The sequence below is a fragment of the Melanostigma gelatinosum genome (assembly GCF_949748355.1).
Source record: "Melanostigma gelatinosum genome assembly, chromosome: 8".
In the NCBI taxonomy this organism is placed as follows: domain Eukaryota; kingdom Metazoa; phylum Chordata; class Actinopteri; order Perciformes; family Zoarcidae; genus Melanostigma; species Melanostigma gelatinosum.
The window spans coordinates 11,903,080-11,920,768 of record NC_136641.1 but is presented as its reverse complement, the minus strand read 5'-3'; the positions used below and the strand labels follow the sequence as shown (position 1 = coordinate 11,920,768).

At 44.2% G+C, this 17,689-nt stretch overlaps 1 protein-coding gene across 5 annotated transcripts in view; it reads left to right on the top strand.

Annotated features, from left to right (window-relative positions):
* kazna (kazrin, periplakin interacting protein a) overlaps positions 1 to 16,168 on the top strand; it is a 108,821-nt gene extending 92,653 nt beyond the window's left edge. The window contains exons 4-16 of one of the 5 annotated variants that reach the window (XM_079273419.1): positions 1,561 to 1,697; positions 2,250 to 2,417; positions 2,863 to 2,946; positions 3,963 to 4,152; positions 5,540 to 5,676; positions 6,057 to 6,168; positions 11,454 to 11,662; positions 11,832 to 11,950; positions 12,783 to 13,014; positions 13,125 to 13,226; positions 13,867 to 14,033; positions 14,220 to 14,361; positions 14,736 to 16,168. In XM_079273419.1, the coding sequence (XP_079129545.1) occupies positions 1,561 to 1,697; positions 2,250 to 2,417; positions 2,863 to 2,946; positions 3,963 to 4,152; positions 5,540 to 5,676; positions 6,057 to 6,168; positions 11,454 to 11,662; positions 11,832 to 11,950; positions 12,783 to 13,014; positions 13,125 to 13,226; positions 13,867 to 14,033; positions 14,220 to 14,361; positions 14,736 to 14,894 (1,958 nt within the window). In that variant the 3' untranslated portion in view covers positions 14,895 to 16,168. Of the gene's footprint in view, positions 1 to 1,560; positions 1,698 to 2,246; positions 2,418 to 2,862; positions 2,947 to 3,962; positions 4,153 to 5,539; positions 5,677 to 6,056; positions 8,578 to 11,453; positions 11,663 to 11,831; positions 11,951 to 12,782; positions 13,015 to 13,124; positions 13,227 to 13,866; positions 14,034 to 14,219; positions 14,362 to 14,735 lie in introns of those variants that run through there. The other 4 variants (XM_079273420.1, XM_079273418.1, XM_079273421.1 and 1 more) reach the window with 4 other exon arrangements.
* Positions 16,169 to 17,689: the final 1,521 nt, after the last annotated feature.

The following is a 17,689-nucleotide window of genomic DNA, read 5'->3' as shown; positions in this document are numbered from 1 at the left end:
ACCGAGTCACAGCGAGTGCTTTCTTGTATCCGACACCAGGAAGGGTCGATGTTGCCAAACGGTCACAGGTGCAGGATGTGAGGCAGCAACAGTGTCTTTGGCTCATCTCAAAGACGGCTTTGATTTCACTTCCTGACAGGCAGGTGCTAGGAGGTTTCCTGTTCCTCTTGGCCAATGAGAGATGTTTCTTGTCTCCATTCGCCGGCTAGTTTGGCTTGAATATTGCTTTCGCTCGGGAATTCTACCTCTGACGGGTGTCAGGGAGAGATAGGAAAGGGGGGGGGGCAGGAGAAGATGGGGGAGAATACAACGAGAGGGTGAATCTGTCCTTGTAAAAGTGCACTTCCATTCCACTCGCCTGAGCGTGCTCCCCAGACAACAGCTTGTGAATGTCATGCAATTAAACGAGGCTGTGATAGAAGTTTAATTAATCACACACAGCTGGCTCGGATGGGGATAACGGAGGGAAGAAAAAGAAAGGTGAACACATGACGAGCACCAAGAGGGAAACGGAGAAGCGTGTGTTGTTGTGAAACATCCAGGACTCAGCGCTGCTGTGCTGTGATGTCAAGATGAAGAAGACAAAGGTGAACAGACAGAGTGAGAATACACAAAATGTAACTAAACCCGATGTTGTCAGTTTGGGAAGATGGCCGGAGGGGAAGTCGGCTTTAAGCAGTTGTCTGGAAAACAGCCTTGCATGAAGAGGGAGAATCGAGAGAAGAAGAAAGAAAGAACATTTCTTTATTAGTCCCACAGTGGGGAAATTATTCTCTGCATTTGACCCATCCCTGTAGGGAGCAGTGGACTGCCAATGACAGGCGCCCGGGGAGCAGTTAGGGGTACAGTGTGTTGCTCAGGGACACTTCGACACAGGACACGGTGCAGCCGAGGATTGAACCGGTCTCCCCCCAATGCAGGAGATGCAGAGGAGAGAAAAAGGAAATGTTGTCTTTGAAGAAATTAGAGCTTCTGTGAATAACTACACTGAACCATATTCTTTATCATGATGCGTGGGTGAGGTGCCAGAGGATTAGAGAGAGAGAGAGAGAGAGAGAGTGTGGCAGAGAGATAGATGAAGAGAGAGACCCAGCTTCTAAAGAATCCAGCAGCAGAGAGCAGATTGACAGGACGGTTCATGTGTGATTCACCCCTTTATCGACACGCGCAGTCACGCTGCATGAGACCAGCACGGGTACTTCATGTTTTTATCTAAAACGCTTCATATCTGAAAGCCGCTCATAATTATTCATTAATAAACTGCTTCAATCTGGACATGTCCTGAGTTAAAAAAAAAAAAAGAAGAAGAAATGCTGCACATGAATCCCATTTCTGCAGTTAATATGTCTGAATGTGCAACTGTTTTTGACCAAAACATGTCATTTTAAAAGGCCCAGCAAAATGTCTCCCATTTCTCCCAATCACAGTGCACACAACTCTGCTCGAAACATGAGGGAACTATTTTTTTTTCGACAATTTATGTGATTTAACTCACCACCAATATCTCTCTCTCTCTCTCTCTCTCTCTCTCTCTCTCTCTCTCTCATATCTTCCTTGCAGCCATGAAGTCGGACCGTAAGCGCCTGAAGGTGGAGAAAGCAGACCTAGTGAACCAGATGCAGCAGCTTTATGCCACGCTGGAGAGCCGGGAGGAGCAGCTCCGCGACTTCATACGCAACTATGAGCAGCACAGAAAAGTATGGCACCCGTTTCTTGTCTCTTCTTGCTGTAGCTGTGTTGGTTGGATGCACATTGGTGCAAAAAAAGGCCTGTCCAAGCAACAACAACTAGTGGTTTTATAAATAAGTCAACACGTGTTGTTCCTCAGAAATGTGTGCGCATGCTCTGGATAGGAATATGTTACGGATATGTGCACATTCCAGTCAAGTGTAAAGAGAATTGTTACGCTCGCTGCATATTTAACTTGAGTGACGATGTTTACATGACTACACATTGAGCTTGTTTTGGCTTTAGGATTAGATGTTCAGGTATGTGTATTGCTGGTGCATTATATGTTATCATTTCCATATCTGTAACTTAACAAACACAGCAGGTTAGGAATCTGTGGTCATTTGAAAATCACTGACAAGACAACACAGGAAGTCGTGAAATTAGCAATTTAGACCCTTCTCTTCTTCTTGACTTTGGTTGGGTGGCCTTATTTACCAGGTGTGACTCATTACCTTTATTTTTCGAGGGCATGCTTGGCATGTGAAACAATCCATCAGGATCTCTGTGTCCACTAGGAGAGCGAGGATGCGGTGAAGGCACTGGCCAAAGAGAAGGACCTGCTGGAGCGAGAGAAGTGGGACCTGCGGCGGCAGACCAAGGAAGCCTCGGAGCACACGGGGATGCTGCGCTCCCAGCTCGACCTCAAGGAGAACCGCATCAAGGAGCTGGAGGCTGAACTGGCCATGGTGAGACAGAAAGACAGATGGGGGGGGGGGGTTAACTAGACAGACAGACCAGCAGGCGGAGAGACAGACTCCCTTAAATGCTTTTAAAAAACATTTATCTCTTTCTTTGACATTGTTAAATTAGATTTTCTCCATATTTTTGTTTATACTTTGTATTATTTACGTGTTTAAATACAGGTAAGAATAAAGGACACTTGATGCATACTGAACACAACCAGTTCACAAGGCTCAACACAAGTTGAAACGACTGACAAGTTCAGGGAAGACATCATACTCACAACAAATAGTAGCAATATATCAAGATACAAAAAGGAAAGCCCAAATTACAAGATTCATGTGTTTCACTGTTTTAAAGGTAGCACGTCTGTCTGTCTGTACTGCATATCGTCAAACAAAGAACGCCTTTGAATGTACAGCATAGCCATCCATCATGTCCAACCCTCAGATGAGTAACTGTGTCAATCAGAGAATGGAGATCCGGGTGTTTGAGCGGCTTGCGGACAGGGACTACTCTCCTAGGGTCACAGCGGTAAGATGGTCCCCCAGTTTTCAAATTGTACCTTTTGTTGACCCTCCCGCTCCCTGGAAATCTCTCCTACTTGTGACCTAATTGTCGTTTAGGAAAGCCCCTCAGCTGCACGTTTTCTTTTGACTAACCCTGATCGATCCCAGTGATCCTATAACATCAGTGATCCCACGAGTTCCCGCTATGATTGATCTGAATGTGGTTTTAATTAAGGGAAACTAATGATTAGTCCAGAGGTTTGTGATTGTGTTCTGTTTTGCATGTCAAGGGCTATGATTGGTAATCGTTCGACCGCTGGTAGGTGGAGATGATTGCGACGAAGCTGATTGCTTCAGTGTTGATTTGCAGCCTGTCGTTGCTTGGCATGATGATACGGTTTGCACAATGACAACAATTGAAGCATTTGTGAAACGGCAACAAGTCGAGGCTAATCAGAAAACACACTCACAAAGAAACCAAACCGTTGACACAAAATACACTTGCAAAAACACATCTCCCAAGGCTCCAGCAGCTCACTGTGGTTCCTGCTAAAAGACGGCGAATTGTACTTTGTGTCGAGGCTCTGCTGAGAAAATGTTTTCATTCAACTTCAAGAAAAGCTTCATAATTTCCCAGTTTATCCATTTTTTTTTTTACACAACACACCAGCCCCTGACTTTGTTCCCCGAAAGGAAGCAAACAGCAAAAAACCTCCTCCAGATCTTTTTCTCCTGCTTTGTTTTTTTCTTCTCCCCGGCTTTCTGGAGTGGTAAGGAGAGATTTCACACAACAAAAGACCAACATGAACACAGCTGCATTTTTCATGAGGCGACAACCACGCGAGGAGCCCAAGAGAGAACTCGCTTGCCTGCATGCACTCGGGAGACTTCGTAGGATTCTGGATACATAACTCGACATGTACATGTGCACACATATGACGCATAAATGAAAACAACGAAAACAGAGAGAAAAAACATACCAATTCACTCAAATTTGCTCTTCTTTCTGACTGATTGCATCCGTCTGTCTACCTTCTCAAGGCCAAACAGTCACTAGCGACCCTGACCAAGGATGTGCCCAAGCGTCACTCTCTGGCCATGCCCACGGAAACGGTTGTCAACGGCAACAACCAGGAGTGGGTGATGCAGGCTGACCTTCCCCTGACCGCTGCCATCAGACAGAGTCAGCAGACCCTCTACGTCCACACGGGCCATCCCACTGACAGACAAGGTAGGAACGACGTGACCTGCTGGTTTCACCGTCCTCTGGCCTCTGCATGCTCACGTCAACCTGCTTCGCACACATTGACGCCCGTCTCCTGCTCGGTACGACCAGATCGATGGCCACCGGCGATGCTGCGGTCGCTCCATTTCATGCGCTTTACGTAGCCGTTACATTGGACATATTTTGGGCTTTTTACAGCTTCCATTTGTCTTTGCCGCACACAAATATTTCCTCTGTGTTTGACAAGTGGTGGCAGCTGAGGATCAGTTGGGTGTTAAGTATTGTTCCTGTCTGTTAGAAGTGAATTTACTTCATATGTTTTGTCTTAGATGTTGCAGTAAATTGACCCATCTTGTAAGGGAAACTGTAATCTATAATTTGCTTTTTTCGGCCACTGTGTCTACTTTCCAGGCCCCTCACAACACTTGCTCCTGCAGCGTCACCATTTAACTGACTTGTGCTCACAAAGGCGGTGGAAAAACATTATCTGTCACTACTTTAGTGACCATGGCTCACCCTACAGGCACACATTAGCAGCTAAAGTGCATCGCAAACTGCAAGCCGAAGCAAGAATAGTCATTGACTCCCATTTGAAATTCAAAACACACTTAATAGCAGCTTTCCAATGCCTAGCTCAGCCACCTTGACTTTTGTCACTCCTTGTGGCTGGCAAATAGAACCGTGTCCTTTTTTCATTTCCTGTGTTGCACTGCAGCTAGCGAACCGTGACTCATCCTGATGTATAATCAGGGCCTGTTTTCAAAGTTCAAAAAACGTTTTGCCTTTTCAGCATCAAATGTCTGCACAGGGGAGTCAGTACGTGGTAAATTAAAAATTGTTATTCTGAAAAAGCTGAAGTAACATTATAGTTAAATAATCTTCCCCCTCAGAATGAATAGTAAAGTGTCTGGGCCAGCCACACAGAAACAAAACGATATACGATTAAACATTTCTAAACCTAAGGACTACCGGCACCATCTCAGCCGACACAGACTAGCCTTGCTTCCACCAAAGAAGACGTCCGTTTCAATCCTGGAGCTCAAGCGGCTTGTTGGAGGAAGAAGCCGACAAAGACACTTAAAGAGAGAGAACATGTGAACAGTTGCGAACAATGCAATTGGTTGTACTATATGTATATCATTTTCACTGGTACACACAAACACACACTCGCTCAACCTCTGTGAAGCTGTTTCCACTGTTGCTTAGCAACTACGGATGATTGCGAATAATTTCGGGCCATTGGTCCGGGTTTTTTTTTTTTTAATATATCTTCGTTTTAGGATGTAGTGGCATTGTTGAGAAGAATCCAATGTGCCCTCTTCACTACTTTTGGTGCCCACTAACCCCCCCCCCCCCAAAAAAGAAAACAAGTCTTATCTGTTTCCCCTCTTAGTGGCTGCCGTGCGAGTGAGCCCGTGCCACTCGCGTCAGCCCTCCATCATCTCCGATGCCTCGGCGTTTGAGGGAGACCGGTCATCCACACCGAGCGACATCAACTCGCCGCGCCATCGGACTCACTCCCTCTGCAATGTAAGAGCTGCCCACCACCTCTCCCTCCCAAGTAATCACCTCCTCTGTAGTGACTGCCGACTGCACTGCTCCCTCGCCGCTGTCGTTTCCTTCCGCCGTCATTCTGGCTGAATTCATGTTTGCCTCACGCAGCGTTTGTCGTGTACTCACTCTGCAGCTGTGACTTGAATTAATGTGGAAACCAGTCTGTGGTTGTTGCATAATTGCAATGCCTGGCAGCATGTCAAGGGACTTCCCCTTTGTGTTGTGATCTCTATCTTTCCCGGTCTTTATCGCCCACTCTGCACCACTTCTGCCGGCCTTCTCTGCTCTTGTAACTCTGTTCCTTCTGACCGTGTCTTCATCTTCTCCTTCCCTCTGCTGTCTCTTTCTTCCCTCAGTCCCTAGAAGATCTGGAGGAGGCGAAGCGTAAGAAGAAGAAAGAGAAGATGGGGCTGGGCTCTCTGTCGCGTGTCTTCGCCCGGGGGAAGCAGCGCAAGTCCCTTGACCCTGGTTTGTTTGATGGTACTTCGACGCCTGATTATTACATAGAGGAAGACGCAGACTGGTAAAGCACACATGTCCAAGCGAACCAGCTGGAGAGCCTTTTGTGGCGGTGATCAGAAGACAGCATTGTGTTGCGTGTGTGTGTGTGTGAGAGGATGGGTGTGTGTTTGATGTCCGCGTGTACAGCTAAAATAATGTGTGTGTGTGTGTGTGTGTGTGTGTGCCTGCGCAGTCTCACATCCATACTTCCATGTGTGTGAGAGTGTTTGCATGCGTGTGTCGTCCATGATCAGAGGCCATGTGAGGAGCCGGAGGCGCGTCTTGCTTCGCTGAAGTGTAAACCGTAACAAGCGAAATGCACCTGTATGTATGTACAGTCCTGTAAATAGAGTGGACAGTGTGACACAGCGACCATGTGGATATGTTCTATTCTATCTGCCCCTCCAAAACGACTGTGTTACTGGATCTTTGAATTGTTCTTTACATTTTGACTTTTTGTTTTCACTCAACTGGAAACTTGAAGGACTGCTGTACTTGTAAATAACAACAGTTGATGTGCACTCTGTGCGTGTAAATGTCTCCTTATCCTGAATGCCTTTTGGTTATTTTTGACATGTACTCCCTTCCCCTCACTACCTTTTTAACTTGAACTCCTCCCTGTTTATTGTCCTGCTTGGTCCATCCCCCCCCCCCCCCCCCCCCCCTTCCACACTGCCATGATGAGAACAGTTTCCTGTCGGCAAACATGCAGACTCCTCAAATCCGACTCTAATTCGGTCGTACAACACATCCCTCAGCCGCCAAGACAACTGCACTCCTTGATGTTCGCTCAAATGAGACTTCAAAGACGCTGCTAAGCGCGGAGTAAACTTTCTATGCAGAACAGTTTGTTCCACGTCAACATGAAGCCAAACAGGAAATGTAAGAAATGTGTTTTCTATCTGTCAAGATAGACGGTACATGCCTGAGGTACATGTGTGACATGCATGCACATAGTCCCAGTCCCCAAATGCATGTTGAACAAAACCCCTGCTGAACAGAGAAGTCTTTCTCTGGGTATGTTGTCGAGGAGGGGTTTAAAAAAAAAAGAGAGGTCAGTTACTAATTTCATGTTTATTCATGATTTTAATAGATTTGTTATTCAGAAAAACGTTCTGATCAATGTCCAAGAGCTTAACATTCCAAACTGAACATAGAACATTTTAATCTGCACCTACAAGGCTCTGTCTCCAAACTTACATTTCAAATATATTAAAGGTCAGCGAAGTCAACAGTCACAAAGAAAACCCAGCACTACACTTTGAATGCTTCAGTAATGATCATACTTATTCATGAGGCTTTGTACCATTTTCTTACTGTGGGATCTTACAGTAGCTTGTAACTTTATCGTTTTATGAATACTTAGAAAGGATGTTAGGAGTGAAATTTATCTGGGGAAAGTTGGTCTAAAAAAAGAAAGTTATTATCATCGCATAAGTAGGATATGGTATTATACTGATGGTCAAGGAACCTCAGGAATTAGGTCACTTTACTAGAAAATCTGAACTTTAATTTAGAGGCCTGAGCGCGGAGCAGACATTAAATGAACTGTTATAACAATAACGAGTGCCAACCCAGGAGCTTAAAAATCAGATTTAAGTGGGTTAATCAAACTGAAGCAAACGCATACCTTCTCCCACGATCCCCAAATTCTGATGCAGAGTTCAAGCCACCAGCTGAAAAAAAAAAAAAAAAAGCAATTAACTTTGTGCCAAAGGTTAATAGCGTTTCTTCAAGCACAAGAATGACTATAGAGACGTTGGATTATTTTTCCTCCTTTCATTGGATGGAGCCGGAGTCTGCACTGCCGCCCCCAGGAAATGGTTTCTCTCCCTGATATTAAACTAACACTGGGTATTTGTCAGTCTCATCTGAAACACTACAGAGTCACAGATTACAATGGAGCTGTGTTCCACACACAGTGCTTGTCAAAGATCATCATTTAGCTCGAGCTGCATTTGGGGCTCGCAGATATTGGATTTAGAGGTGAATCCCGAAGGTAACTCATAGATAAGTCACCATGTATTTAATTGTATGTATAAGAACAACGGCTCAGCCACTTTATTTCATTAAGCATTTCATGAGATGTATGGAAGTCGAGGCTATTTTTTAATTTAACCAACCTCAGCTGAGGGGGGGGGGGGGAACATATCAAATGAAAAACATTGTATGATTTTCATGTTTTGAGCCACGGTCTCTGTTTTTTTTTTTTTTTCCCACAAATATTTTTCCTTTTTTTGTAAATTACAGAAATAAAATTAATATTATTATTAAAAGAGTTTTTATTTAAAGTTAAAGATGTAGGCCTCATTGGAGGACTTCTATTGTGAGGTCCTGAGATGTTTAGAAGTGGATATAGTAGCGAACTTTTAAAGGCATGGCAACAAAATTACGCTCAAAAGAGCTAAAAGAATAAGATTATTTTAAAATAAAATAAATCACGTTTAACTTCCATGTGGCTGTCCTCTCTTTCCCTGTGTTAACGTCTGTGTGTTCACATGTTCATTTGTCTTGGTGTGCCTCTAATCCTGATTCGTCCCTCTATGCTGGAGCGGCTGCCATTTTTAACGTGCGTTAGCCTCCCTCAGCGCCGCAAGTCCGTCTGTGAGAGGACTGCATCCCCAAAAAGCTTCCAAATGGCCTCCTTTCCTCTCTCTCCCAATTCTAACTCCTCATGAAGAATAGAAAAGCATTTACTTCTTCCTCTTCGATATTGAAATCAATGATCAGAAAACAGAGGAGATTGGAAAGGAAGCCATGTCAGATTGTTGGAACAGGACTCATACGTGTCAGCACATGGTGTCAATAATGTTCTGCTTTGATTTGACCCCTGACCTTTAACACTGACCCCCCCCCCCTCTTGCCTGACCTCCACCGGACTCTCAACACAGTGAAGCGACCCTCGAAGTAATCAATCAGACTCAGTAAGACCAAGGTACACAAGTTCCAATTGCTTTGAAAATGAGCTGTGCTGCTGGGTTGCGAGCTGTGTTTGCAGATGCCTGCTGACTCTCAAACAACGTCACAGAATGAACTTGGAACTGAGCACTTCTTCAAGTTCAATCTAATTCGGATGCAAATCATCCAAAAACAGTTGAGCGCTGTCGTGATGTGCTGTCGGGAGCAACAGATGATAACAGAGCAGCATCCTCTTGCATTGAAGTCTCTTCCTCTATGACATACGAATATGAGTTTAACACAGATTTCAGATTTTACAGATTCTCATGAATCTAGCAGATTAAAGAATAGTTTGACATTTTGGGAAATACACTTCTTTGCCTTCTTGTGGAGAGTTGATTCTACATTCACGTCTGTAAGTTAAATATGAAGCTAAGGCCAGCAGCCGGTTAGCTTAGCATAGACGTGAAACAGGCTATAGCTTCATGTTTACTGCGTGGTATCAATCTTCTCATCTAACTCTCGGCAAGAAAGTGAACGCGTTCCCCAGAAATCTCAAACTATTCTTTTAACTTCCTTTATTAAACTGAAATTCAAGCTCCAGCCAGCAGTCCAAAGAAAGCGGTTAAGCACATTTCCCAACATATAGATGTGTTCATTTAAGGCTCACTACTCATCATGGATGTAATAATTCATCTTAAATGTCCACCTGGACTCTTGGTCCATTCAATTGTGAAACATTTTTCATAGAAAAATCTGAAAAATGTCAAATATCTAACGCATGTATCACGTGCATTTCGGTACACGACACTACCTGCTCCTCCATTCCTCATCCCGAGTGTGACATCACATCAGAAACGCTGCCGTGTTGTAGCAATAACATCCATTACACCAGCTATTGAAGGGCACGTTTGAGGACTGATTGCCTGAACAAAACCGTTTCCTGCGTCTTGCCACGTGAAGTGTAAACACTGCAGTTCTCTCCACACAAAAGCCCCCGCCATCCATCACTGTTTACAAAAGGCACCTAACACTCATGGCCTCAGAGGAAGGATGAAAACTCTTCACAGTAGTGCGGCCACAGCGCTGTGGGATGTATTTTTGACCACGCTCTCCGCTTTCAGTGTTGTTCGTTTTTTAAAAAGGTATAAGAGGGTCAGCCCCACAGGAGGAACCGACTCTCAGCTCAGTCCAGTCTCCAAAAGTTTGGCCTTCAACTGCGTGTTAGACAGTGAGGTTTTCTTATGTGACGTGCCTCGGTAAGAACTGAAAAACAGACCTTTTAGTGCTTTTCTGTCCAAAAAGCAGATTTATTCTGCTTAATATGAATTGCTCTCAGAGGGCCACTTAGAAGTGCACCTTCAGTTTACATATAGCTCTTAGGAGGGCACATAAAAGCATCCAGCTTGAGATGAATTACTGACGTTGAGTTTCATATAGCCTGCCATCATTTAACGGTGAATCTCTTTTTTGGACCAGCACACATTGGTGCTGTAAAGCTTGCCATGAAGGAGGTTTTTTTTAAATTTGGACACAAAGAAACCAAGAACATTTTAGTTGGGGTCTGTTTTAAGGTTGAAGGCTCCCGGCAGCACTTCAAACTGAATGAGTCACATAGCGAGCGTCATTCCATCTTACATTTCTATTTTTTTCTGCTGAAACAAAGTGGATGTTTTGGGGGGGGGGGGGGGGGTCAAGATTCTGAGGCCGTCCTTTACGACTGACATCATCTCAGGTAGATGCTTTGGTTTCAGGCCTTGGTGGCTAAAGCCCCTGTATGCAGTCGCTGAGGACTGCATCAAGAGCAGTCCAGTGCTTGTGCTGATGTAGAGGTTTTACTGAAAGTATGAAACAAGACAGGTGCATTTTATGAATGACACTTTTGTTATCAAATAGAAAACATTAAGTGAAGCTGCACAGGCAGTAATCGTTTTACTTTCTCCCTAAACAACACCTCAAGTGGAGGAGCGTACTCCGCGCATGTCTTGAGCTGTCAGAGCAAAGATAATATGTCCAATATTAAAAGTAATACGTTGTGCTACGGCAACTGCTGAGCTCAAAACTGCTACTAGGATGCCACCTGCTGGTAAAGACAGAGAAATGTCTCTCAGTTAAACAAATTGAACTGCGCTTATGATGTTGTTTAAAGCGGGTTTGTTTTTAAGAAATTATTCATGTCTAGTTCCCATCACCCCACTGAGCAGATTTTATGTTAAACTGATTTTTTAAATTGCTGCAGTGTATTGGAATTAACTCTTTGCTCTCTCACTGCTCACTATACCCACTACCACCTCTGCCTTCACTCACACCCTCAACTACATACCCCCCCCCCCCTTCCTCACCCTCCCACTTAGACTCAGACTGCCTCTCCAGCCCCACCCGCCACAGCCTCAGCCTGTCCGACGGGTCGGAGGACCAGCTGGACCGCCTCCAGCAGGTGGAGCTGGCCAGGATGACGCCCATGTCCCAGTGGAGGGCCGGCACCGTGCAGGCCTGGCTGGAGGTTGTCATGGCCATGCCAATGTACATCCGCACCTGCTCAGACAATGTCAAGAGTGGAAAGGTAGGATGAAACCACTGACATCATGCAGGTGGACTCACTTTGCATTTTTCTTAAATTAATGTTCACTGCTGCAAATGCATTACCAGTTATGTAACCTGTTATTTTTCCATCCACCTCGTTTCGAAGACACTTTGTGGCTTTAGTTGCTGAACAGTATCACATTTTGCAGGTTTTACTTGGACTGACGGATGAAGACCTGGAGCTGGGTTTAGGTGTCAGCAGTTTAATGCATCGCCGGAAACTCCGCCTGGCCATTGAGGATTACAGAGATGCTGAGAATGGTAGAGGGTGAGGAAGGGACACGGAAAATTCTTGTAGAAACTTGTACACGATGTGGTAATGTAAGAAGGCCATCTAGTGATTTATAGTCACAACGTTTACAAATTACAATATTGACTTTAAATAGAGAGATAAGTGTTTAAACATAAAGCTCCAATGAATGCAACAGTCTCGCTGTAACGCCAGTTTTGAAAGTTTCCTCCTTTTACATTCAGATGAATGACATGCAGGTCAATTAAACTGCAAACTCTCCAAAGGAGTGTGTTTTATTAGCGCAGCAATAAGATAGTGATCTGTCCAGAGCTTTTCCCTGCCTTTGTGAACGGCTATATTAAACAGGTTAAAGGATCAATTCACCTACATCTCACACACACATGAAAACATATTTTCTCACTTGCTTGTGTGTAACCCATGCAGCTGCTGCTGCTGCTAGTGTGGGTTTTGAAGTATGCAGCCTCATTAGCATCCAAAATTCAACAGCAATGTGCCTCTCCAAAGTCAGTGCCCCGGTTACTCTGGATAGTACCAGGTTGAAATGTTCAGGCAGGTTGTTTTCTTTGGGATCCATCCAAATGTCAAGACATTCCACTCAAAACCACAAATGTCAGTCTCATTGTGGTGTTAGAGCAAAGGTCAGGGCATCACCAATGTCTGCATGATTAATCCTCTGGGAACCGTTAATGTCAGCCGTCCAATAGCTGTTGAGATATTTAAGTCTGGACCACGGTGATGGATCAAACAAACAGACAGCAAAGCCACTGGTACATCTTCATGGATTTATACCCCAGTGATTCAGGTGAAGTGACCCTTCCACAAACGTTATTATTTCAATTGTCTGCAGGCTGTCCAAGGCTGCAGACATGGACCACCACTGGGTGGCCAAAGCCTGGTTAAGCGACGTGGGCCTGCCTCAGTACTCCCAGGCCTTTCACAACCACTTGGTAGACGGGCGTCTGCTGAACTCGCTGACACGGCGCGACCTGGAACGCCACCTCAACATCACCAAGAAGTTCCACCAGGTCAGCCTGCTGCTGGGCATCGAACTGCTGCACTTACTCAATTTCGACAAGGAGGTGAGTGAGTTTCCTGCGCCGTGTTCACGACCGTGAATGTACTCGGCGGTGCTCTAGCGGTACAGGTGAAAACAGTTGAGTGAAAGGTGTCTGTTGAAAATTGTTTCCAGGCACTGCAGGCTCGTCGGATACAGTGTGAGCACCAGAACGTGGATCCGTTGGTATGGACCTCTCACCGGGTCATGAAATGGATCAAGGAAATTGACCTGAGGGTGAGGACAGAGAGAGAGAGAATGCACCTTTAAGACTGAACACATGTAAAACACTCATAAACAACTCATAACAATGTATTATTATTATGTTGGGGCCACAGTCATGCAACAAAACAAATATTGGGATTAAATACTAATAACCAAGAGATAGTAATGCATTGAGTATTATAAGAACACTACCGCATGGTATTGTGGGTAACTGACGCTCTTGTGTTAACTCAGCACTCCCTATCTCCGCAGAGTGATGGAAGGTCTTTGTTAATGTATTTCTATGCTGCTCCAGTTGTTTACAAAGCCTTTTAGAAAACTGCCTCTATGGTGATGCTGGATGTCCCAAGTCAACATTGTCTTGACATGGGACAACATGTTAACACCACATTCAGGGTGTGTAAAGATAAGGCCGTGTGGACTGACATCCTGTTAATATCCTTAGGGAATGTGAATTCATGCTCACATTAACAAATGAATCAATATGTTCTTTGTCTCTGAGCCTATTTGGCATCATTTTTGTGAGCCTGTTGATATCAGTGCCTCTTCCTTTAGCCAGCAGTGTGCACGGTGTTACATCAGAAGAGTTCACATTCCATCTTAGAAATGAAAATCAGTCACTCTTTGGCCTTCTCCCCCTCCACCTGTCCAGGAGTTTGCAGAAAGTCTTCTCAGCAGTGGAGTTCATGGCGCCGTCATGGTGCTTGACCCCACTTTTAACATTGACGCCATGGCAACAGCACTGGGGATCCCGAGCAACAAGCACATGGTTCGCCGACACCTTGTTGAGGAGATGAAAACCTTGATTGTCCCAGCCAGGTGAGAGGAGACATTCACAGAGAGACCGATTCCACTACGGCTACACATATAAAAAGATTAGATAAGAGTTGCTTAACCTGAAGGGGACAATCGCTGATGCCGTATATTTGCTTGTTCTGGTGTCTTTTAAATGCTATTTGAGGCCACTGTCCCCAACTCTCTACTCCAACCCATGTTCCCTTTCAGGACGGATGCCAAGCAGGACTACGAGCACCTCGGCCTGGGAACACCACCGACCCTCCTTCGCCAGAACTCCCTGGGCAGACCGCCCAGCTCCACCGGCCGACACACGGATGACGAAGGCTCGCTGAGGAGGAGGGCTGTCAAGGTGTGTGTGGGGGGTACTCTTCTTGAACCTTTCATCGTTGTTTCTCTAAATTTCAGCCTATGTTTTTAAGGAAGAATGACAATCAGGCTCGGTTGTTAAAACATGGAGCTGAGTTCGAACACATAAGAAGACATTTGAAGAAATAACATATTTGACATAGCAGGCGTACAACATGAATGAGATCGGTGCAGATAAGACAATCTGTGTGGCACGTATGAATACATGAATTAATACATAATACAAGACACAAACTACATTTAGGCTGAAATGGAAAAAGGTGCTTTAATTACTGAGAATAGTGTATCACAAGCACCAAGTAAGCAGGGCCTTGTCTGAGTGTATTTGTGGTAACAAAAAACAAATGTGTGTTTCAGCCTCCAACAGGCTTCAGCCCCAAAGCTCGCAATGGGCGAGACATGAGTTGTCATAGCAGCTACGGCTCCCTGCCTCGGGAGGTTGGAGACCAGACTCCGCCCAGAGCTGAGGGAAGCCCGATCCACGGCTACACCAGCATCGAGGTCACCAACGTTTGAGGTCATCACAGTGAGGCCAAACACCGGTTGCCAGCTTCATCACGGCTAAATCTACACCATGGACATTTGTCATGTGTACCTGAACATGAGACGGCTATTTTCTCCAGAGATGAGAATTTACAGGACAGATTGCACTTTTTAAAACAAGACAGGATTATTTTTTACAAGTCTCCTGGTTTAACAGAATGTTCATTGTGCGCAGGTGATATTTTGATGTTTTCAGAGGGCAGGGGTTTCTCTCGCCTGAATCAAGAGATGCAGGACGCAAGTTAATCAATGATTATTTTTCTATTTTTTTTTTGTGTGTAAATGGTTCTTTGTGAATCAGGATTTGACTTGGCAATTTGTTTTTGTTGACTGGATGCTAGTGACTGTTTCTCTGAGGGAAATTCGATTTTTTTTTTCTTTTTGTATAATACAGGGTACTTGATGACAAAATGAAAAAAAAAGTTTCATATCAATGTAAATTTTTCTTGTTTCATTCAGTTCTGCTGTTTGTGATGCATTGTCAGTGTAGCTGAGGACAGTGGAGGGAAAAAAAGACTTGAATTGAATTTTAAATTCTAGAGTTTATGTTTTTGATGGTCATTTTTTCATCTTGCACATTTACACAGTTGTGTCTAAACAGATGTAGCACCCTCTTCTGATGTTTTATACTGTGAAGTAAATGTGGAAAAAAATATTTGAACAGTGGCAACAAAAGATGACTGCAGAGCTGTATGTCCATAGAAGCCTCAGGGCTGTAAGATGTGAGGATGCATAAATGTAAAAATGATGAAGTCACACTAAGTAAAGTATTTATGAAGTAAAGAAAGTCACACATAAAGTGTAGCTTTAAAAAAGTTGATGGAGGCCAAACAAGAGCTAGAAGGAGATTAAAAAAAGTAAAAACTCATCAGACGGCCATGAAGCACAACACCACATAAAGACTAATGTTGCACTGCCTATGCTGGGGCGTGTAGAAACAACAATATATAAGATTTGTATGTCTGTCAGGCGGTTTTGGACTTTCTCTGTCCCTTAATGGCCATAAAACAACGACATAAAACCCCACACGAGTGGTGGTGTATGAAATGTACGAATGAGAGAACCTTTGACTGTGATACAGAGGAAATGATTGAAATGCTGGAAATGTATGAATAAAAGAGGAAAACAGTGCATGGCTGTTAGAAGAATTGAAGAGTAAAGAGAGAAATGTGAGCGAAACGAGCCTCCTCATTGAACTCATTTGCATGAGAGAGTGTGTGTGGTTCATTGCCTCCAATGTAATGTAAATGAGTGGCCCACACTAAACTCAGTGATTACATTTGTGTGTTAATACTGACTCTTGACTAATTTCTCCACAGTATTTTGGTGAGTCACTCCGGTAATCTCTTCTCTCTCTCTCTGCTCCCTGTTGAACGAGTTAACTCAAGTCTCTGTTTAGACCTCCGGGTAAGACAACATGGTGCAACTTCCTCTCACAGTGACTCGCAACATTGCGGCAAGCTAAGGATGACACAGCAGCGAGGTATTCAGCTTCCAGTCATGCAGTCCCGTGGTTGGGAACAATCTGGCAATTCATTACATGATGTCCATCTACGTACTCTGAGATATGAGCGGTATGACGAGGAAAGGTGTGCCCGGCAAAGTTCCACCTGAGAAAAGTTAATGTGCTACACTCAAGGCCATACAGCCATTAAATCAAGCGTATCTGTCCTACTGTAACATACTAGCTACCGACACATCACTTAATTAGTTTAAAGGCAGACAGCGATAGGACTTCCATGTAATCAATGCTTGTTTACTGTGTGTGTGTGTGTGTGTGTGTGTGTGTGTGTGTGTGTGTGTGTGTGTGTGTGTGTGTGTGTGTGTGTGTGTGTGTGTGTGTGTGTGTGTGTGTGTGTGTGTGTGTGTGTGTGTGTGTGTGTGTGTGTGTGTGTGTGTGTGTGTGTGTGTGTGTGTGTTGTGAGGTTCAACAGAGGATCCAGACAAAAGCTTAGGAGGAAGAACACCTCCCCAGAGTCCAGAACAACAGGGTTGCCTCACGCAGAGGGAGCAATACAATGGGTGGCCAGGGTTGGGACTGGTTTTGTCATTATTGTGAAATAGTCCAGTTATAGCAGACCGATACAGAGGAGCACACCGGGACAAGAAAGTGGGGCCAAGTGGAGTCCAGTTTTACTGTTTTGTGTAACTCCTCTTGCAACATGTAAACTAGATAGACACAAGTAGAAAACTAGTGCGATCTGTAGTACTTTGTAAGTGATGGGTCTTACTCACAGTCGGTTCTGTCCGAAGGGCACGAAAGGAGCGACAGCGAGTGAGCTGGTAAATTTACAATGAGGAAGTAAAAATCAGGTCGTGTAGCGTAAGCCTGATATGAAACTCATGGACTTGTCAGAGTTTATTGCACGGGGAAGTATTGAGTACACAGCGAGTCAGTGGTGTTCAGTCTGATTTATATGTTGTCATTCATGGTGTGAGACAGAATGTCAAAAAACTTTATCTCCATTTAGTGGTGAGATTCAACTACAATTCAACAAGAGATTTATGCAAATCTGTCCAACTGGGGTGAAGAAACTATTGTACTTTTTCACTCCACTTTTTACTCCACTACATTTATTTCAGCTTCAGTTAATAATTTGCAGATTTGGATTGTTAATGCAAAATATAAACCAACTAACAACGTATGAATTATTGTAGGTTAAGTTACCCACATGTATATAAAGAGATTCAAATAAACCCCACCTTTACCAACTGCAATATTAAACTGAAACACACATTAATCTGATACAGTAATATAATATATATTA